We start from the raw sequence: 23501 nt of genomic DNA on the forward strand, positions 1-23501 counted from the left end.
GTAGTACAAGAAAAACAAAGAATAAAAGCAACATTTAAATAAACAAGTGATATGAATAAAAACAGTATATGTTAATGAACAGTAACTCTAAAAAGGAAATCAAAAATTTATGGATGAAAGCATCTCAGCTTTCTGCAAATCACTGCTAGCGGCTCTTTGGGATTTTGTGGCCACAGTAGAGAACAAATGAATGATACGAAAGTTAGATGTGGATTTTATTCTGCACGGAAATTTCAGTAACACACCCAAAGAATTGACAGTAATGAAAAGCGCTGCTAGCCTTTTCATGTTGCTAAAGATATAATCTAATTTATTTTGTCGTTAATTAAAAAGAATGATCAGACTAATTTTGAAAATTTACCCGCCATATCAGTAAAAAAATTGTTATTTTACCATTTAAAAACAACATTATTAGTACAGTTAGGCTGTCCTCGAAGGGCTTCCATGCATTAATAAAGAGTATATCACTTAATTGTTTTGAACGTTGATATAAGAACAAAGCAACCTCGTTACAATTTTCAAACGCACACTAATGAACTTATAGTTTGTTTTTGTCGAGAGTGTTTGAGTCTTTTTATTGTATTAACCTAATCTTAAGTCTGTTGTAACATAGGTGAAGGAAGCCTTGTAACTTAGTGAAACAAGAGGTTGGATGTGAGCTTCGACTCTCTTTTGAGCGATAAGATAAAATACTTTTGTTCACCCAAAAATGGTTGTTTTATATTAACGGCACAAAACTTATTCGCCTTTTGATCAATATGAAAACGTTAAGAGTGTGTTTTATATCTCCCCAATTTTATGTGCTTTTTGAAATATTCTTACTTTTTAATTATTTTTATTCTTCATGGTGACATGACGATGAGAAGAAGCAATGGTTGCCAACTCCATGGTGTGGTGTGATAAAGAACAAAATCTTGTGAAAAAGAACTCAAGAGTGATATCGGGCTGCTTGTGCATGGGAAACTCAAAACTTCAGTTGGAAAAAGCGCGGTGTCCTTCCGGCAAGTGGACGAGGGCAGGCCATCGGAATAGGGGTGGTGACCGCTTTCCGGCTACCGGAAAAGTGCTTGCCTACGCTAGGCATCTTGTGTAATATGAGAGTGTGTATGTGTGTGTGTGCACGACATGGCCGATAATCATTTGTAACAGATAACTAGATTTGTATTTTTTTTCACATCGAACATTAAAAATCTGATCTATAGAGGTTTTCATGCGATCAACTTTTAAAATCAAGGTTTTACTAGAATTCACAAATCAATATCTACAACGCTACAAATTTTGCTAAGTAGCAAAGAACAATACATACGGCTGAATCATGTTAAAAGCAATTTGGATTGTGCTATGAAACAATATTGTAAATAAGTGACATATATATAAACGAATAAATTTACACATGTATATGTAGATTATATTTGTTTAGAACTACTGGGAGTTTCAAATGGGGATGAAAGTTTTTTCTTGAAAAAGAAAAAGAAAAGAAATGACGCGGGGACCTTTCTACCGCCAATTCCAGGCGACCATCGTCCGAGCTCGGTCTCCCCTCAAACCCGCATGCAGCCCAGCGTCTGCGGCCTTTGTTCCAACCGCATTTACCTTCCTGTCCTTTCCGTGTATCGTTCCGTGGCGGACTTTACCGACGTCATTGAATGCTTTGGCGGAGGTGGTAACCGTCATTGGGGAAGAGCCGACCAGCTACGCGACGGGGTCAACAAATAAGCGAAGGCGCGAGATTCCGGGGGCGGGGAAGGAAAGGGAAGGGGAGTGGGCAGGGACGGCTCGAGGGATGGCGCAAGTGAGGACCCCGCGCCCCGGGACTCGTTCCCGGCGGGGCGATCCCCGCCGTCCGTCGCTCGGAGGGGCGCGGCGATGCGCGGACCCCGCCCGAGATCCACGCGGGCGACGCCAAACCCCCCCCGGCGGTACACGTGCGAGGGGTGAATGCCGATGGAGTGCCGGAGCGACGCTGCGACGTTACGTCCAGTCACCGACAGGTCGGCCTCCGGACGCCTGAGGGCCCCCACAATCTCCACACCTCTCCTTTTTAATCCCCGGCCTCGGATCCGGCCGCCTAGCAAGGAAGACGTGAGGAACGGGGAGACGGAGAGGGATAGGGAGACTTTTCGGAGGGAGAGACAGGGAGGAGGGATTTAGATGGAGGAGAGGGAGACTGCAGGGGGAACATCGGGAGGGAGTCGGCCGGTGAGCGGCCGGGAGGATTGCTGGAGTGAGGGGGCGACAGTCGCCTTGATTCAGGCGTGGGGCGATCGGCACCTCGAGCTCAACCGAGGGAACCTGAAGCAGAAGCACTGGCAGGAGGTCGCGGACGCGGTGAACGCCATGCCGGGCGCCGCGAGAGCCAGGAAGACGGACGTGCAATGCAAGAACAGGATCGATACGCTCAAGAAGAAGTACAAGGCGGAGAAGGCTAGGGTTTTGGCCACGAACGGAGCGTTTGTGAGCAAGTGGCCGTATTATGACCGGATCGATGATCTGATCGGACCTGCCGCCACCACGAAGAAGGCGTTGCCTGTGACGCCAGCAGTGAAGGGAGAGCCTCCTATGGCGCTGCCTCTGTATCGGACCACGGCAGTTCCAGTTGTCGCGGCAAGGGCTGCAGCCGCAGCGGCAGGCAAGGAGAAGCGGCCGGCAGAGGACGATTACGTTTTCCGCAGGATCCCGACCTCGGACACGCAATCGGGGTCATCGAGGTCGAAGACGAGCCCCGATAGCGCGGAGAGCTCGCGGGAAAGCAAGGGGAAGGGTGGGAACGGGGATGGGGACGGGGGAGGGTTTCGGGAGCTCGCTAGGGCGATCATGAGGTTTGGCGAGATCTATGAGAAGGTGGAAGCTGCAAAGCAGAGGCAGATGATGGATCTGGAGCGGCAGAGGATGGAGTTCGTGAAAGGGTTGGAGTTCCAGCGGATGCAGATTTTTATGGATTCGCAGGTCGAACTCGCGAAGATGAAAAAGGCCAAGCGTGCAAACACAGGTGGAAAAATCTCCCTCCTTTTTTCCCTTAATTTCTTAGTTCAAGCTTTCAGGGACGCCCTGTGTTGATGAACAACATTATAATAATCGTTTTGCTGTTCATCTTTAGCATCATATTAATTGAATATCCTCATTTGTTTAAGAAATAATTTTGTTAGAGCATTTTTATTTTCTATGATGGTTCGCGATTCTGATTTGGAGTATAAACGGAATAAGGGGGGTTTTTTATCATCCGTTATCCTCTTTTGTGCGTGTTTTCTGTTACCTATTCTTTTAATTTCTGGTCGTTTTTTTAACTTTCCTTTCGTTTAAGCTGGTAGACACAGTGAGCAAATTGCCTTGAGTTTGGTTTATGTGCCGAAACAAGGCGCCTTGTTGCCGGAGTTTATGTATGATTTTTGTTTGTTGTAAGTGTAAAATTGCGGCTGCAGATTCTGGAACTGAGAGTATCTTCTGTTCCCTTCTCATGCTTTAATCTTCACTTTCCACCTTAGGGTTATCAAGAAAATATAAGTAGTTCTTTGTGTGCTAGCCTGTGAGTTGCCACGCATGGTTGAGAGCGGTACTCAACGTTCATCCTCGATTCCATTTATTTTTTGTTTTACTCTCCAGTTGTTTTTCCCTTATTTTTCTTTGTTTCTCATTTAGCTTTGTTCTTTTATTTCTTGTTTTATCTTCTTACTTCGAGTTTGTATTTCTTTTCGGCCTATGTTTTTTTTTTTCCTCTTTTGAAGAAGGGATAACCTAGAGTACTGTTTGTGAGTGCACAAGTGTTCCTATTTTCGTGTGTGCACACTCACTCGCAAGGTCCATGCATATTTAGGAGCCCAAGGGCTGTGGAGCAACTGTTTGGGTTGGTAGGTGGCTAGTTGCCGGTTCAAATCTCTGTGGTGTCTGCCCTTTGGTGGATATTCAGAGAAATGGAAGCCAATGCATTCCGGGACCTTTGGGGGTGAGGAAATGGCCTTGGGGTTTTATGGCTGGGAAGGAACGAAGTCTCAGCCCAAGGTGGTTTCCCCCAAGTAAAGGGAAAAAAAAATTGCATAAATTACTAAGAGGTGAATTTGGTTGCAGAGCTGTTCTACCTTTTACGTTTTATCCAAGTAGGATAGAACTCTAGCCTAATAGCATTCTATATTGGGGCTATGATATTGGGTATTGACCTCTATATGTCTGATTTTGAAGGTCATAAATTGAGGGCATCAGCTTATTATGGAGTTTGTTTGATATATGCATTTGAATTTCAATATGTACTGTTGAAATTGATTCTTTTGTATACTGTATTTCTTGCATCTTTGTGTTGAAAGCAACTCATTTATTAAGTACAGACTGTGTGATAGCCTACTGTTTTCGTTGGTAATGATTTTAGTTTCATAATTGATTATATGTAGCATTAAAGTCTGGTGGAAGCAATAGGAATCCAGCACCTTTTAGGATTGTTTGTTTGGGTTAGAATGATGCCATCTTGTCTTTTGGTCAAGCCTTGTCCTCCAGAGCCAGAGAGCAAGTTTTGATTACCCTGGTCATACTTAAATGATGAATCCTTATGTTGCACCTTAATTTGTGCTCCAATATTGTTTTGGAATTTGGACTAAAGAAACAGCTGCTTCTTAAATGATCCTCCCCCATTGAAAAATAGGAAAGATGCTACTGATCATCTTCCATGATGCTAAGTTGCTATCAGAATAATGAGCTTTGACCTTAGATGTCATGCACAGTAAAGATGGCACATAGTTTGCCTTTTTTCAGTGGCTAAGCCTAATTCTTCTCTTTTGGTTCTGAAAGTCTTGTTGGTCTTTACTGAGGTTTTGGACTTGATTGTCTTGTCTATTCTGACCAAGCATGCCCTTTTTATTATCATACTAAAAAGTCTCGACCTTATGATGGCTTTCCTGGATGTTTTTGATGGTTTGCAACCATAGCCTCCTTTAAGCGATGATTTTTTTCCTTGTGAAAGCAAACTGTTTTGGCAAGCATTTGATTTACAATTTGATATTGGAGTGACACATATATGCCTCATGCCTGTTTCTAGTTTCTCTTTCCATTGTTTGTTGTGGGACTTCATTATCATTATGCTAGCATGCTCAGCGTCTCAACAGAATGGATTTGAATGTAATGGAACTAAAGGTCCTCAGTAGGTCCTTGAGCGGATCCCACGTTAAGATTGCCCTAATATAGCATCCACCCTCTCAAGGTCTCAGGACTGGGTTTTCCCTTCAACATGATTCCTTAACAAAGTATGTAGAGCATGATAAGGCCATGATAAATTTGAATGCTCATTATTGTGTTCCTCAAGTCCCTTTACAAGGAAATGATGTTGATTTATTTTGTATATTCATTTGAGGAAAGTTGTTCCTACAGTTCCATTCCTACTCCTACGGAGATGGAAGAGGAGTTGAGAGACTTCTGTTATCAGGCAACATGCTGACCTGTGACTTGACTATTTCTTATGAGAAAAGAGAAAGTAGAACGGTATTTTGCATCCATTGTTTATTTGGAAATGATGTAGTCAAGGACAATAAAAAATGGACAACGAAAATCTCTTTTACTATGATGATGCATGAGATAATATATCGCTGTCTGGCGGGTCAAAAATGAGATATGTGATGCAATGCAATGTATTTGGGAAAAAAAATAAATTGAAAGTCTCCTCTTCTGCCGTCACCTTTTCTAGAATTCCTTTTCTCCCTTATTTCAAGATGGAGCATGAATCAGGCTTTTTGGAGGTTTTGTACAATGGACATTGGTGCCCGAGGCATTTGGTTGGTCCTAGACTTTCAAACACTTCTTCTACTTTTATTAATTGCTGCAGTGAAAATCTTGAAGATGGCTACACAACATAAGCAGACATTCATGGTTATTATCAGTAGAAAAATGATTTCCTTCTTGAAACACTTAGTGAGAGGCATTAATCTCGAGCTTCAGATTTGTTTAGGCAATTGACTTTAGACTAATCCCAAGCTATGGAGACCAATGCCTTACATCTTCAAGTTGGATGCGCATCAGCTTCATGAATACACCATCTAAAGCCATAAAAAAACACTTTTTTTTTCTTGAAACTTTTGTTTCAGGATATAAAATAGTCGTCCTTATAAATGTTATGAAATGTTTTAGTTTTTTCCTTTTTCTATTTCTAATAAGAATCTCAGCATAACTTATGATTGTATCTATAGTATTAGTGATTTTCCTCTCTCTCTCTCTCTCTCTCTCTCTCTTCCCCTCCCTCCCTTCCTCTAATATGTGTACGTGTACCTCCCTCCCTTTTACATGTGCATGTGTACAAAAGTCATCTTGAAACAACGTGGGATCTTGCATTACTATTCTGTCTCTGAGAAGCTAAAGGCTAGGTTTTGCTGCACAATTTTTGTGGACATTGTGCCTCTGACAGAAAATTTCTCTGTTGTCTCCGAATGGGTTAGTTAATCTCATTCTCCTTCCTAGAGTAAAGGTGACTAAAGCTTTCAAAAGTCAAAAAAATAAGCAGAGACGGTAGATAAGGTGACACCATTATTTAGCTACTAGTTCAAAAGCTTGCCTAAGGTGCTGAGGCTCTTTAGGCTAGATTGGTTGCCTATGCTAGTAGTTTGGGTGCACAGAAAAATTAATGCATTGCCTAATGCATCTATGTAAACCTAACCCCTTTCTTCAACCACCTTTTCTTTAACTTGTTTGTTGAGATATCACCCATTTTCCTTTTTGTTTTTTTTTGTTACCTTTTTCTTCTTCTTTTTCCTTTTTTGCTACTGCCCACATTTTCATCCTTTTTTTTGTAATTGCTGTTGAACTTCGGCTTCATATGTTGCTTAAATCCCATTTTAGATCTTGGTTTGTTTATATAATAAGTCAAGCCTGTGCAAGCTTTATGCAAAATATATTTTGTTAACTTCAAGGTCTTTAAACCAAATGCTGACCAATTTTTTTATTATAGTATGAGCTCTAAGTTTGTTTGTTTAGAAATCAAGCGCTTCAAATAAGTTGTTTGAGAGCAATAAATAAAGTCTGGATCTGCTTTGCCTTGCAGTCTTGCTTCCCATTGTAATTGCCATTGTAGCATGTGTGTCACCCAGATCATAAACGCGATGAGGACTTGTCATCATCCTGACGCCTTTCCTTTGTTGAAGGCCCATGTGTGAATGAAGTGAGTCTGCCCGACAAGCAGAAGCAACCGACCAGTTGGTTTGGAAACTCAATAAAAATGGGCGCATTAATCAATTGTATTTTACTAGTATTTCACGAGACTGTAGGCGTTGAACAAAGCTAAGAGCCTATCCTTGCACTTTTAAATTTTTGAATAGGTCCTTACAAGCCAAGTGCTGTCAAACATTAATCAGCTTGGGTTTTCTCCTGGCCCTAATAACCTAAGAAGGAGAATATGCTGTGAGCTGAGTAGCACAGACTCTGCAAAATAGTTGCTGTGAATGTGAGTTCGGCATTAGAAAGTTTGCTTTTATTTTGTTTTGTTAATTATTGCTAGAACCATAGCTTGTTAAGTGTTAATTGTTAAATTTTGTTATTTGTTGATATTTTTATATTCTCACTATAGCTGCACCCATGTTTTTTGAAAGACGCTGCACGAGCACCCTACATCGTGTGACATAGGCTACGAGCAATATGCAATTTATTACAAAAAAGGGGAAATACAAAGCAGAATGCCTACTCCAAAGTAATAATATATAAGACTTGTAAAATAAAGTTTAGATAACCCTTTTTCCATTTTATAGAAATTACTTCAGCACTTGGATTAAGTTGCTCTACTTTTAGGACTTATGTTGGAAATACTCTTCTGACCTTTGATTATGACTTTCACAACATTCGTGTGGGTCTAGTTGGGTATCACACATTTCTGTTTAATCCCTATTTACTACTAGGAGTACGAGTAGCCAAGTAGGTTCCATTTTTCCGATGCTTTAGTGCAAAAAGTTAAGGACTTGGGAAACTATATTTCTTGGTGAAAGAACAGTTTATGTTTTATAGTTGAACTTACTGTTCTTGGGCAGACTGTAGTAGGTTGTAGTATCATTGTGGCTGCTTTGCTAATTTGGCTACAGTTCTGACCTGTCACACAGTCTTGCCAGAAGGACGCCACACCTGTGTTGAGGCGGCTAGACATGGGTGCAAGAACAGGAAACAACTTAGGCATGGCAAAATGATAGTTGGTATTTTTTCGGTCTATTTTGATATTTTTTATTAATTTATATTTTGTGAAATAATGAATATATGTTTTTGTTTGCTTAAAATCTTATCCTTGCTATATATACAAACACTGTGATGTCCCTGCACCCAAGCTTTTTATATATATAGTACACAGAGAGCAATGTCCCTGTGAAAATGCTTGAAGCTTCACGTCCGCATCCGTGAGACTCATTCTTGATCCATAGGAATAGTACAGATCATACCTGAGTCTTATTCAGAGCCTGTGGCACATTCCAGCATCTGTGTCATTGCTTAATAGGATGTTGGAGGACAATTATGCTGGATTATGACCCTTCACATCCTTTTCATGGAAGAAAAATGTAGACTATGTTGGTATTTTGGATCTTTTTCATGTTTACCTTTTTATTGCTCATTGATAAATTGTTAAAAATTTGTAATTTTCAGAGGTTACTCTTTTCAATCATCAATTCATCAGACTTTTCTTAACTGTAAAATTCAACTAAAGTTTATTTGAAGCCAAAGTGGCATGGTCCTTTTATGATTTATCACACGCTGCAGGTAAACTGGGTGTCATTATACTTGATGATTGTTTCTTCTCTTTTCTGATGCATGCCTGCACGCTTCGGATGTCATTTTGACGTCACTATATCATGTCAATTTTGTTTTTACTTCATCGTTGTATCATGTATGCTCGTACAATCTGATCATAAGGTTCGCTTTTTAGTGGAAGAATGAAATGGAGGCAGCTGTGAAGATCATTGTGACTATATAAAATGATGTGTTTCCTATAGTTTTGCAAAGAAATTTAAAATCTCATGCCTTTCTCTGCATGATTTTTGAAAAGAAAGTTACAGACCAGCTAATACTTTTTTATATTCACTTGGTGTGCCAAAATTTAATCACTTCACAATTTCCAATGCAGAGAGTTACTTGTAACTGGCCATGAGGGCCTCGTGGCACTCTGTTCTTGAATGAGCCAGCTCCAATATGATGGCTGGTGCACGGGGCTGCTTTGACAAAGTACTACTGCACAATCCCAACTGATGCTCAGGTAATAATAGAGTTTTCAAGAACTACTGGAAACCTTAGTACTATTTTTCTAATGATTTTGTATATTATCAATTGTTTACATAACTAGATTAATCATGCCCTCTAGGAGCGAACCCCCTTTTTTTGTTTTTTTTTTTTTGTTTTTTTCCTTGTGAACATCTGCTAAAACATAAAATGTCAACAGATCTGATGAGTTTCTTGTTTTCTTTACTATCTCCGCTTGACCACTGGTCACTTTTCAGAGTTGCAATGCTCTTAAATACTGGTTTCGATGGAAGGATCGGGAATTAAGTACAAAAGTTTCGTGTATTGTTTTTCTAGTTGCTACAATCATATGATGTGTGTGCACTTCTCTCAAGTGTCATTTGTCTTGGTAGGTTAGTCATATCATAAGATTCATTGTTCATATAGTGAAAAAATCAACACGCAATGTACTAAAATGAACGGTTTTCAATAGGTGTTAAAAAATTAGAGATTATATTTCCACAGTTGAACCTGTGATTGATTGTTTTTCTCTTTTTCAAAATGACATCGATTTTTTACAAAATTTTAGTGACTTAGAAATTTATATAGCTAGGAATACACATGGCAAGTAGGTGAAATTTTGGAAAAGCATACGAGTATTTTATTAGAAACCTATATAGAAAAAATTACCCAACTCATTTTTTTGCAACATTTTAAAGATTTAATACACTCTATTTCTCTCTCTCTCTCTCGGATTTTGATGTTGTGTCGTTGTGGTCACTATCGGTGTCGCGTGAGGCCATGAGCCATATTGGCGGATATGCATTAAATCAACCAGAGAGTGAAATAATGCTGGCTGACACCGAGGTTTCTAATTTAAGAATTTGTTTTTTCCATTAGATATTTTAAAATATTTATTCGTTAATTTTCAGTAAAATATGGAAATAGCTCGATACAGGCATGGGCGAATCAGTTGAAACACTGTATCAAGTCAGCTGAGAAGAAAAAATGTCCAGGAGTATGGGACCAATCCTCTTAGTTTCTCTCAACTGTCAGGAGTGTGTTGAATGCGTAGGTGCACAAGCTTTTTAGAGAATTGTCCATTTGGTTTCAGAAGACAGTTGTCCATTTGGTTTCAGAAGACAGTTGTCCATTCTTACCCAACCCTTAAAAGGGATGCCTGGTTACGCAGAAAAGCATCCATAAAGATGCCCTCGGTAACAACGCTAGCAGCTCAGCTGATCTTTTCTGAATACCCTCACCTGAATCCCATACGTGTGCTGATTGCGGTAGGTAGAGTTGCCCCTCCATCATGCAGTTAACATTAATAAGTTCTCATTAGTCGAAACTGTCCCGACAGGCAAAACAGCCCGATGGGTCCACCTCTCTCCAGATCGAAGGGCGGAGAGGGAGAAAAGTCCAAATTTGATGGGTGGGATAACATGGACAAAATTTCTAATATTTGGAGAATCATTTCCCCTTTTATGTTTCTTTCCTCTCCCTCCTCCTCCACTCTTTTACAGCACAAGGGTTGATGTTCAAACAGAAACTAGAAACTACATGCCTACCAACTTCTGCCTGGTCATTGTGCCAACTCCTACTTATATACTCCCTCATTGTGTGGGTGTTGATCTTGCACACTTAAGTTATAACTTTTCTGGTGTTGATCAAGCAATTATATTGGTTTGATATGTATTATAGATACATGGTGGCCGATGGAAGAGGCAATAAACACCTTATATCCAATGCTCTTATATTTTGAAAATTGTTGGATTTGGTTCAATGTGAAATCAGTTTTGGATCGGATTCAGACTGTGAAATCAGTTTTCGGATCTGGATTCCAATTGCGAAGTCGATTTTTGGATTCATATTTGAATATTAACTTTTCTTTAGTTGTATTTGAATCTGAATTTGAATTCAAGCATATGAATATCTGAAAAAACAGATCCAGTAAATACAATCCATTAACATTCCTAATCGAAAGGAGCCGTCAGCACCATAGACACGGAAAAATCAAAATGTGGGTTATCCATTAATAAATTCAGGCACACGGTAGAGCCTGACATCTTCCGTTCATCCTTGTCTCTTATGCCATCCAAGTATCCAGAAGGCTGAGGCTTCCTTTTTGGCCATGTCCTGGACCTTGGTCTGGACGCCCCTGAGCGCTCTCTTTTGGCTCCATATGGTCAGCCACGCGGTGCTTACAGTCTTCATAAATTGGAACTGCGGCATCTGCCGGAAAGCGGCGTTCCCGGTGGAGGTTGTCAGTCATTTGTCTGTTGGAAGAAGACCGCCTCTGGCCGCCGGACGGTCAGCCGCCGGCTGTTAATTTGTTCTTGTTGCATGCAACCGCGTCTCTGGATTTGGGTTGTGAATTTCAGTGCACGCAACATGGAAGAAAGAAAGAATAAAACAAAGCACGGGTCTTAATAAGATTTAAGTGCTTGTTTGTTTCATGTTTATAGTCAAATGGCGGTCTTCTGTCCAGCCATTGTACCAACGCTGGCGTCTAATGTTCGTGCAAATAAACAAGCAACCTTCTTGATATTTGGGTCATTCGTTTTTACGAAAGACCACCTGATATTTAGGCAAATAACAAGTCACTGCTCAACTTTTAGAAGTTAAGAAATAGATGCCTAACTTTTCAAAAAAATTACAAATAGCCTCCAGTTGGTCGTAGAAAACAGTTTTCTTTTCATACATAATGATAGAAATACATTCAAAATGGCCATTCTTCCCCGATGAAAGATATTGTTGCTTTCCAAATGGGTGTTTTTATTATGTTGTATCAAAAAACTAAAGGTTTCATCAATGGTTTTATTATGTGTCTGTGTACCTTTTTCAACCCTCCACTGGTAAGAGAATTTTTGAGAAATGTTATTAAAGTTTTGAGAATGTCAGGGTCATCTCTACTGTTATTAAAGTCGGGTCTGAATCAACCCATTTGAATCAAATGCTAGAAAGTTTAATGTTACGACTTCTGCAGGGGGCTCGTTTCGTATTTTGCTGATTTTCATTATTTTCTTATTAATGTCAAAAATCCGTTTTGTTTCCCTTAATCTTTTGGAAACTCAATTCTGAAACTGTGCAGTGGCATGTTGATATTCAATCAATACAATTCCAAGAGGAAAAAAGAAAACTTTTATTCGGTTCAACTTTTTTTAGTCATTTTTAATAAGCAACTGGAAATACATTAATATGTGGTCCCAAATCTCGTTTTCACAAAATACAAACACAACCTTCAAAAAACTGGGGAGCAATGTGGATTTCAGATCGTTAAAGCCGAACTACTGGGCCGGGGTAGGCACATGACCTGGCCCGTACGTGGGTCGGGTAGAAGCCAGAACCAAATGTATAGAGCCAAAATAACCTGGACCAGCCATCTTCTTTTACAGGCCCAATAGAAAGTACAAGCACATGATCCATCCATAAATGGCTCTGAAAATGTGGCAGGAGAAAAGGTGATAGATACAAGGCTGCGGGTGCACGCTTACACTCTATAATCTATATATATCATCATCCTTTTGGAAGAATGGAACTCATATCACGTGTAAATGAAGATATTGCCATTATATATATGTATATATATATAAAGTGATAATAAATTGTATATGAAGTGATAATATTTTAGTTGATAGACTAAAATATTAGGTATCCATTGTATATTTGCAGTTTAGATGAATAGCGTCCATAATAAATAACACAACTTCTATAAGTTGGTATGGACAATTGCCCACAGCAGCCACAGCGTGGCACCGCTACTCATTGGCACATATACATAACAGCTTAGAAAATCAAAATAACAAGGCATTTTTTCATAGTATTTAGACGGAGCAGCTACCTACACTATGTCATTCAAAACTAACTACACCAATGGCGTAACTAGGATTTTTTAGTCATGGGGCATTGGTATTCGTGGCACAAATTTGGTGTTGGCATAGCATATAATTTTAAAGTCATAACAATGTAAGGTTGAGATATTATAATGTGATTTTTAATGGACTCATGTGGGAAGAGGCGCACCTTAGCCAACAAGTAGCTTCGCTACTGAACTGTACTGTGCACACATGACTAACTATGTCAACTCAACTCATATCTAAGCTTGGCATCGGGCCGAGTAATGGGCAGTCGGTCCAATTTGACCCCTAAAAAGAGGAACTGGGATCAAGTTAGCTCGCTAAGCTTGATTCAGCTTGATAAGATATGTCAAATGTTATTTTTTATTAATTTACAAATATAATTATAATATTTTATTATAATTAATTGTATTTATATCATAGTCATAATTTTTTTTTAAAAAAAATGCGATAAATTAAATAGCCGTTTAAAACTAAAAAAACATGTTTTAAAAAAACGTTAAAAACGATCACGTTTTTTTCACCTTTTTAACTTTTTTTAGTTTTTTTTAGTTTTTTGATGTCAAACAGTTTTTTTTTCATTTTTCATTTGTTACAAATCTACTTAACTTGTGATGTTTGTGTTCTTATTTTTTCACTTATTTTATTTTTTATTTTTTTAGTTTTTTAAAAAATTTAAAAATTTATCTTTTTTTTTCGTTTTTTTAAGCTTGTCATATTATACTTGAGAAAACTTCACCATTTAAAACTTTTTGTGACTATAATTTATATATTATTTTATATTAAAAATAAATTAACCAATCAAGGTTGAATCGAGCACAAGCCCAAGCCCAAGTTTCTACTATGTTTGGCTGACCTGATCCCTATTCTATTAGGGCATGCCCATCTTTTCCTGAAAATAACCAACGAAGGAAGCCGCGTTTGGTTGTCATGCAAACCACGACGGAGTTCACGATCTGAACCAGTTGCCAGTCTCCCACGGATCAATTTCGGGATATCGGTCACGTGAAGACGGCGAGGGAGAACTCTTTCGGTTGGAAAAAAAAAAGGATTTTCCAAAACCAACCTTTTTTATACCAAACGTGCGACCCTCAAACCCCATGTTTTCCGCATTCCTCTTCCGGTCTTTGAAAATTTTAACAGCAAATGACCAACCGCGGTGTTTCGAACAACCAATATTATGCTCTTGCCACTATCTCCTGGAGATCCAGACGGATTGGATATCTCACGAATCCCCATTCCTCTCGTTGACGCAATCTACCAGGATTATACGAATCCGAATCCAAACAAGGCAGGGCCTAAACTTAGAGAAAATGCCATCTGATCCGGATAAAGTACCACTTTCTCCCTACCCGATATTATGTCGTGCAGTAATGGTGACCTTTTTCAGCATGAACACGGCATTCCCCATTAGTCACTTCAAACACGGACACTATGGTACTTGAATCCAGATCCGATCCAAAATTCTGAATGTTAGGATATAAGGGCAGCCCAAGTCCCCGATTGGATCCGATCCTTCTCCGACCCGTTGACGCTACAATCCAGGCCACAATGGTCATTTTAACTGCAAGAAATCGGCGTGGGTAATTGTTATAGAAGGACAGGGTATTTGCGTCAAATAGGTTCAGAACATGCACCGATCGTTCCTTGCACTTCCGGGGCTCGTTTTGAGAGGGAGCGAGCGAGGGCGACGCGTCGGAATCCCTGGCTCACGGTGTCAGCTCTGAACCGAGCTTCCTGAGAGAGAGAAGAGACGAGAAGAGATAGAGAGAGGGAGGGAGAGGGAGACGGTGGAAACGTGATCCTTGAGGTCTCTTGGAGCAACAATTTGCTTTGCATGAAGCGTTGAACTCGGCGCTCTGTGGAAACGATCGAGTCATCCTCAACGACGGCGAAGACTTTGATTCGGAGCTTTCTGAGAGCAGGAGCCTCAACTTTCAGATAGCGTCGATCGTCATGAGCACCCCCGTAGGAACTCTCTAAAAGAAATGCTGATGAATAGGAAGAGAAAAGTTGTTTCTTGCTAGGGGGCGAGAGAGAGAGAGAGAGAGAGAGACGACGTTCAGTCGGTTGAAGAAAGTGGCCGATAGAGAAGTAGGAAGCGCGTCGCCTCGCGTTAGATTTAGCAGTGTCCGCGGGAAGGAGGCGCCATGCCTCTGGTGCGGTTCGAGGCGAAAAATGAGTACGGGCTGGGAGACCCTCTGCTTTACAGAGAAGCGGAGAAGGACGGACCGAAGGCACTCCTCGAAGGCGTCGCCATCGCTGGACTCGTCGGGATTATCCGGCAGCTGGGCGATCTCTCGGAGTATGTTTTTCTGTGTCCTAAGTCTCCCTCGTTTTCTCGGTACTGTAAAGTGCTGGACTTGAACTTTCTTGCTTTTGTGTTGCCGTCTGAGACTCGTGTATTGGAATTTTTAGGCTCGCATTTTTCTCTGTTCTGCTATAGTATCGCGTGAAACCCTGTTCCATTCGAAATAAAGATGTTACAGAGTGTTCTTTTGCGTTTTCATACGTCGTCCTTTTCCATCTGTAGTTTCTGATACACCATCTCTGGTATGAGTAGAGCACTAGAAAACTTACGAAAATGCAGTTCAGAATTTCAATTCAGTTTTCTCTATTCTTTGGTTTTTGTAGGACTTCAACTATGAGGAGATTCTGACTTTTACCTAAATTTGATTTTGAACGCTGGACGCTTCGTAGGTCACCGCCGTCTTTGCTTGATTCTTACTTTCTCCAAGTTGTCTGACCAGTATGGTGCACGACGGGAGTTGTTATCTAATTGATTATATTCCTCAAATGAGAAATTGTAACGAATGTAGGTGTTAATTTTCTCACTTCAAGTATGATGCTCAATGTCTTTACGACAAAATGTAGCATAATGAGCTGAACGCTCTTTCGTCGAGATACAATATGTGTTGCGGTTCCATATGTTAAAGGCGACATGAAATTTAAAGGTTGTATTGGAGATTTTGAACCAAAGCTGGGTTAATAATATGGTCTGCATCAGTTTAGGACTACAAACGCTTGTAAGTTAATAGATCGGTTTAACTTCTTCCAAATAGTATCATTATGTGGGAGAAGAGGGCGCGGCCTGCCAGAACTAGGAAGGCACTCTGTTTTCTTTAACCTCCAGACCTTTACAATCTCTTGTTTATGAGACACCTTTTTCGGTTTTTCCTAGTCAAGTTCCCCAGTTACTCTACCGTTCGAATATGGTGAGTCTATCTCGTGACGTCCTTCACCTTTTCTTTCCCATCCTTCCTTTTTTTGTGTTATTTGAATATGAGGTTTAATATCTCTTGCCTTGTAAACTACTCCTTTCTACGAAGAACACAATGCCTGCAGGCCGCAACATTAAGGTATCTTGCAAAGTCACTGAAGAGCTTTTTGAAAAATGGAATTGCTTCGTCAAGAAAAGAAAATAGTGACAGTGCTGTACCCATTGGCATTGGTGACGTTCTCAATGTTCTTATCAGTTATGTTACCAAACTTATCAGTAGGTATTTTAGGTTTGGACTCGATATTTATGTCACTGCTAGTCTGTAGTTTATGAACTAAGTCTTGGCCATCATACGAATTTTGATTTTGTCTTTCACATTGCTTGATCCATGTCTTTTTGTTTCTTCTTCTGCTTTGTTCCTTCTAATGTAGAAAAGATTGCTTTTGCAATCAAGAGCTGATCTTTTTTCCTTATATTTGCAATTAAGTTCTATTTCCATCTTTTTCCGGTATTTGAAGCTTTCAGTTGGAAAGTTTCAAACTTCATTGAATCATGGGTTTGTGACATATTTTGTTTCTGAGCTAGTTAAGAGTAAAATTGGCTGTTGGGAAAAAACAATGACGTCTTAACATTCTTAGATTGATGTTAACATGGTCATTTCTTTTTGTGTTTTCTCTTGTCTAGTTTTGCAGCTGAGATTTTTCATGATTTACATGAACAAGTGATCGCTACTGCTGAAAGAGGCCAAGATATAATGCTTCGTATCCAACAGATTGAGGCAGAGCTTCCTTCTCTTGAGACAGCTGCTTTAGCTCAGACAAGTCACATTCATTTTGCTTACAATCCAGGTATTATCTTAAGCTTGTATGTCGCATTCCAAATCACTAACCTGCATTACCTAGTCAAACATCCAATAGATATTCCTTTAGAAAATTTTGGTTCTTGCTGACTATCCAGTTTACTCCTTTTGTAGAATAATCATTCTTTTCCTTTAATTGGTTGGATCAATGATGTCTGGAACTATTATGTCCTCTCAAGCATCAAAGAGTTTGTCACTAACTCTGAGGCTAGAGATTTGAACACATACATTGGCTGATCTGTTTGCATATGTAGTGTTATGCAGCTTAATTTTCAGAAAAGTGTTTGATGCAAAAGGTTCGCTATCACATTCAACAGTGAGAAACATGAAAAAAGCTTGCCTAATAAAGAATATCTTTTACAGGTTCTGATTGGCATGCTACTGTTCGAACAGAAGAAAATCATCTTACTCGTGGTGATCTGCCTGGGTTTATCATGGATGCTTATGAAGAGTCCCGTGGTCCACCTCGTCTATTCTTGCTTGACAAGTACAGTTATAGTATTTGCCTTCCTCTTAAAACATGTCCATGGTTATGGGTGCCTGACGCCACTGACACAAGGGATCTTCTTGTCTCAGGTTTGATGTTGCTGGTACTGGTGCCTGTTTAAAGAGATATTCAGATCCATCTTTCTTTAAGATGGAATGGGCCACGTCAGAACTACTTAAAGCAGAGAAGTTTAAGCAAGAGAGGAAAATCCTGAGGGTATACAATATATGTTTCAGTACTGTGAAAAGCAAGCTAATAGTTCTATGTACTGCATATAGTCTACTAGGAATTCTTTCTTCTTGTGCTGTTAAAGTTATATGAACTTTACTTCAAAAATTAGTTTCTTGATAGTATGCTTGGCAAAGTAAACGATTAATCATTTCATCTTGCTGGATGATGTTAGAAAAAATATCAAATATAGGGGTTTCCCAGATGCAATATTATGGGATTAAATGAAGCCATTTGTTACACAAGAACTCCCATAAAAACTATAGCTTTGCTAATGGAAAAGATGTAAGGCATACCACCAGTGCTGTAGCATTTTTCTGTTCTAGCATTCCTAGCTATTGCAGCCGTTTCTCAGGAACTGTAGACTATATGAACAGAAGGACTTTATTTGTTTGAGATGTGTCTCCCTGCGATATTTCATCTTTTCTTTTAAGACTATTCATTTCAATGGTTCATCTAACTAGATCAGCCTTTTTTGTTTCAGTTCAATTTCAATTAGCAACTCACTTCATCTCGTCAGTGTTATAGTTTATGTTATTTTGCTTAATTGTTTATTCCCTGGTTTATAGTTTAAGGTTGCCTTTGGATAGAGTAAGGATTTACCTTTTTCGTCTCCATGATTGTTTCCTCCCAACTTTCAGAAGAAAAAAAGACAACCAAACTATGATATCTAGAGTTTTTACTTTTCCTTTTTCTTCAATTTCCAGAAAAAATCAAGAAAACGGAGAAGTGTAGAAGCACTAGACGCCGGCTCTCTGTCTGGGGCTCATACCAGGTGCATATTTTTTATATTTCAGGTATGTGTATTCGAGTCATGTTTATGAATTTGAAGTGCCTAACTATTGCGTGGTTTTCATGCTTTGGATTGCAGTGATCAAAATCCCAGCGGTGAGAATATCTCAACTGTTATGAAATCCAAGTCCAGTAGCACATCCCAGCTACTAAGCTCAAGCACCAAGATAAGCTATATGGAGCCTTTGCTTGACATAAATGTTCCATCTGAATGCGCGAAAGTAGAAACAGTTTTCTTAGATACAGCAATTACAGACTCGCAGTGCATTAATGTTGTGACCTCTGTTATTTCTGAACATCAAGCTAAACCAGACATAGACAATGAATTTCTGTGTGAGTCATCCCATAGGGGAAAAATTCCTGAATCAGCACCTTTCATTGGAGCTGAGAATATTGAACTTATCAGTGCTCAAAATAATTCTGGCTTCCATGTTGTCGAGGACGAGAATCAAGCTACAGCAGCTGTGACAGAAGGTTTTTCTGAATTTCATGTGGAGCAGACCGCATCTACACCTAGCAATGTGGCTCAACATACAGTTTTGGTTGATGAAAATAAACCAGTGTCCTCTTCTGGTGAAAGCCAGGATAATGAAGTAGCTAGTGAGCTAGACAGTTATGCGGATGCACTTAACTCCATGGAATCAGAAGTTGAAACAGACTCAGAGAATAGACTTATGGAGGAAATGGAGTTCCAACATGCTGATAAAGAACCAGAGGTGACATCAGGAAAAAAGCAGAAGGAGCTCCCGCCCTGCACTTCAAACTGCTCTGATCTTGAAACTGAAACAGACTCAGAGAATAGACTTATGGAGGAAATGGAGTTCCAACATGATGATAAAGAACCAGAGGTGAAATCAGGAAAAAAGCAGAAAGAGCTCCCGCCCTGCACTTCAAACTGCTCTGATCTTGAAACTGGCAGTGGTCCATCTGAAAGTTCCTCTCAGGTTGACCTTGAAGACTATAATGTTCCAGGAAGTGCAGTCCTTACTGTGTTCGAAAGTGAAGCCTGCACATCTCCTAATGATGAAACAGCAAAAGAAATCATTTGCAGTTCTATAGAGAATAATAATGTGGCTTGTCCTGTTATCCTTGATGAACAATTTCCGGTAGGTAACAGTCATGAATCGGTTCCAGGTAAGTTCTGTCATGCGACTTCTGCATACTCATGCCCAAGTGATGGCCTATTGGGGGTTGAACCACCAGAGCATTTGGATTTCATTCCAGGAGACGGTTGCAAGACACAGGGACACCCATCAGTTCCCATTATTGTTCAGTCATTTACTACTGATGGTCCTGTGGTTCAAGAAAAGAAGCCTAAACCTGGAACAGTGCTAAATATGCCACCTGAGAATGTGATCCCTACTGATGTTAGTGACTTGAATCCCAACAAGGTGGGTCAAGAAAAAACTCTCCTTGTTGAGTCATTTGAGTTTCAAATACAACATGTAAAACAATATGAAGAATTTTCAAAGGAAAATTCTATGGACTTGACCATACTTGAATCATCAATGGAGTTTGATAATTATAATAAAATAAATGAAGAGAAGGTACGTGAGGCTGATGTTTTGCCCTGTGACCGTGAACTGCCATCACCTTCCAAAGTGGGGGTCCAATCTGATGTATCCATTTCTGAAGATGGGTGTCTAGACAATGGTTTTGAGAAGGAAAAAGCAGCCAGCAAACAGCTATCCAACAAGTCAAGTGACATCAACAATTGCGAAAACTTGTCGGATGAAGCTGGTCGAGAAGACACTCCGAAAGAACAGGAAGCTGGAGGACTTGTTCAGTCTGCATTTGCAGACATGGATTCCAGATCTGTTTTTCTTGAACAACCTAGTTCTGAACCAGAATCCCCAAGACATTCTCCTTCTTCTAGATCACATCACTCTGACTGTTCATCTCCACCATTAGAGCATATGAAGATATCTTTTCATCCCATAAACGACATGGATGCTTCCACACTAAATGTGGATTGTCCTGATGAGCACAATTTCGATGAAAGTGTTAGAGATGCCTTCGACTCATCTTTTCATCATATTCCTGAGTGTATGATTCCTTTAGGTGAAATTGATAAGAGAGGATCTACTGATGAACTTAGTTTCATTCCATGTAATTGGAGTATGCACTCCATTTCTATGTTTGAAGAACCAGTAACACCAAAAGAAGTAGACAGCGAAATTTATTCAGATGATGATGCATCCTGCAAGCCATCTCTCAATTTCTCAGAGGATATGCTTAGTCAGGGTTCGGAACCAAATTCAGAACAGTGGGAATGCAGCAAACTAAATGGACAAAAAGATGCACTATGTGACAGTTTGCATATAGTATCCCCATCCAATTCTTTTTCTAGTTCTTTGGGAATGGAGAAAGCAAGTAATCACCCTACAGATTGCCCTTGTGAGACTAAGGATGCAGGAACTCTCAACTGTTCGAGGTCAAGAACAAGCTCGACAGCTGGATCAGTAGATCTTTTAGCTTCTGGACTTCAGATTTCACAGATGAATTTGCAAGAGAAAGAGTCAAACCCAAATCAAAAATTGGGTTCTGTCTCACCTAAGACTGCTGTGATACCACCAGTTCCTCCCCCTCCACCACAATGGGGTTACAGAAAATCCTTAATCCCTGCAGTACAAGGTCAAAAATCCCATCAGACAGTTTCGACTCGTCAACCAACAGATGTGCAAACACTGGAACACGTATCCACTGATCAATTGAAGCCTTCTGTGCCATTGTCACCAAAAGAGTCAATTGCTTCTCATGATATCATTGTAAATTCGCGTTCTTTTTTGTTTCCATTTGCCCATACTTACTTGTAATTGAAGCTTTGTTGATTTTAACACAGTATTCCACATTTACAGATACGGAAACCTAAAACACTCAATAGGAGTCCACAAATCCAGCAGCAGAGTGGTCGTGAGTTGTTGCTTGAACAAATACGGACCAAGGTTGATACTCTTTCTGCTAGTTCATTTTTTCATATTTCATATGTCTGAGACCTAAATATTGGTTGATTATGTTCAGGACATTTTGGAATTTCCTGAGTAGAGTTTTCTCTTATTCCTCATGATATCTGAAATGATCTGAAATGCTGCAAAAATTGGGCATGCTTGTGTGGATTTGTCAGACCCTGAAATGTTCAGGTGCTACTTGAGTCTTGGGATGCACACTAAAACCTAATAAAACCACGATGCTGTAGATGCTACTTCAGAGATAGCAAACATATTTAAAGAGGCCTCTGTCTGTTAAGTGAAGCACAGATAAAAAAAAATGCAAGCCTGAAGTTTGTGGAGGTTTGCTTGTTCTATACTCATATGAACGTTCACTAACATCATGGCCTTCGACATTTATTGGCCAAAATCTATGGAGGAAGCTGCCTAATGAGAAGAACCCTAGCATGCATAGCCTGCTGATGATAATTATAATTTCATGCTAATGCTTTTGTACTGTTAATATTTTTAGTTTGAAGGAAGAGCAAAGAAAAGATTAAGAAATATCATCTTTACTTGTGGCCAATATAATTCATTTGTATTTCTCCAACTCATGGTTCATTTCATACTACATATTTCGGTATGTGTATGCATGCATTCACATTTGTGCAATTCAATAAATTCTTGCACACTGTGATGTTCCCTTCTGTTTTGGTTGTTATATACTATATACTATACACTATATAGTGGCGTAACTGTAACATTACGATCCTTTTAAGTAGGTAAATTTGATACAAGTGGTTGACACCGCTAATTGTGTATGTGTGTGTGCTCTTTTCCCTAAATCTAGATCACTGGTAGATCTTGTCCTTCATTGATTGCTTATGGTGCAGTTTGACGGAAGAACACACTAACAAACAAACACCCTCCAGATGCAGTGGTAGTCATCTAGGATGAGATAACTTGTTTGTTTGGGATATCATGTTTGTTTGGATGTTTCTGTACTTGCATATGTCTTATTGCATATCCCATACTTGTGGATGTTTCTTCTACTATTTGTTTAGATGGGTTGGTCCAAAGACTAGAGTATTGTTGTTTCTAAATTTCAAGTGCTTGCCCTGTGACAGGAATATCTTGTTTGATTTTCCTTCTACTTTTGTTGTTCTTTTAACCAGAATGTATCCCCAATTTCCCTTTTACGTGCCTAATTTTACATTTTTTTACTTGTTCCGAATTTCCAGTCATTCAGCTTGAGGCGCACAGTCACCACCAGGTCTAGCCTCTTTGTGCCAAGACCAGCCACAAACATCAATGTTGCTGCTATTCTGGAGAAGGCAAATGCGATCCGCCAGGTTCAGCACAATCCTTGTTCTTTAGTAATTAATTTGGATGTTTTTTGGGCCGATCTGGAATTACTACCCTATTGGGTAGACCCTTTAATGCAGTTCCTTCTTCTGCTTATGAATGATATTTATGTCCTGCTTATCCCAGTGGTCATGGTATCTACCATTTAGAGAACCTTCTCACACAGTTCTTTGAACAGGCTTTTGCTGGTAGCGACAATGAAAGTGACGATGATGCAAACTGGAGTGATGACTGAATTTCGTGTAAGTGGTGGTAACATATGTGGGTTCTCTTCATGAGGCTATGAGTGACCTTGCGTGGGCAGTGATTTCCTTGCAAATCAAGCTGCCATATCTCGTGCCCACACCACACCTTGGTCAACTATTCAAGTGCCCCTCAGCCAAATGATCCTGACTCAGCCACTGGCTATGAGGACCATAGCTTCAAAGGATTCCCTTGATATGTTAGCCGCATCTCTTGTCAATATGTGAATAGGTCCCTTCTGTTGTATCAGTTTGTTGCAGTCCCATCACCCATGAGCGTGATGGCCCTCATTTAGCATTTGATATCGACCAAGAATCTGCACATGAACAAGTTATTCTAGTTCCTAAGTTCAGCCGATTCTTTTCCA

The 23501-nt window shown here is 39.8% G+C and overlaps 2 protein-coding genes across 7 annotated transcripts; both read left to right on the forward strand.

The window, feature by feature from the left end:
- The first annotated feature begins 1725 nt into the window (after positions 1-1725).
- Positions 1726-9402, forward strand: LOC116266915 (trihelix transcription factor ENAP1-like). Of its 3 annotated transcripts, none has more exons than XM_031648396.2 (3): positions 1726-2989; positions 8037-8144; positions 9065-9402. In XM_031648396.2, exons 1-3 carry the CDS (start codon positions 2152-2154, stop codon positions 9076-9078), a joined length of 960 nt encoding a protein of 319 aa, XP_031504256.1. In that variant the 5' UTR covers positions 1726-2151; the 3' UTR covers positions 9079-9402. The 3 variants fall into 3 exon arrangements, with proteins under 3 accessions (XP_031504256.1, XP_031504257.1, XP_031504258.1); XM_031648397.2 differs by having other exon boundaries at positions 8055-8144; XM_031648398.2 differs by lacking the exon at positions 8037-8144 and having other exon boundaries at positions 1728-2989.
- A 5324-nt stretch (positions 9403-14726) lies between these two features.
- LOC116266653 (protein SCAR3-like) lies at positions 14727-23501 on the forward strand. Of its 4 annotated transcripts, XM_050081087.1 has the most exons (10): positions 14727-15318; positions 16918-17081; positions 17456-17579; positions 17669-17795; positions 18515-18582; positions 18679-19315; positions 19448-21367; positions 21458-21544; positions 22768-22878; positions 23070-23501. In XM_050081087.1, exons 1-10 carry the CDS (start codon positions 15164-15166, stop codon positions 23124-23126), a joined length of 3450 nt encoding a protein of 1149 aa, XP_049937044.1. In that variant the 5' UTR covers positions 14727-15163; the 3' UTR covers positions 23127-23501. The 4 variants fall into 4 exon arrangements, 3 of the variants coding, with proteins under 3 accessions (XP_049937044.1, XP_031503820.1, XP_031503821.1); XM_031647960.2 differs by having other exon boundaries at positions 18679-21367; XR_007575128.1 differs by lacking the exon at positions 23070-23501 and having other exon boundaries at positions 18679-21367; positions 21442-21544.

The sequence above is a fragment of the Nymphaea colorata genome, chromosome 13 (assembly GCF_008831285.2).
Source record: "Nymphaea colorata isolate Beijing-Zhang1983 chromosome 13, ASM883128v2, whole genome shotgun sequence".
Lineage (NCBI taxonomy): Eukaryota > Viridiplantae > Streptophyta > Magnoliopsida > Nymphaeales > Nymphaeaceae > Nymphaea > Nymphaea colorata.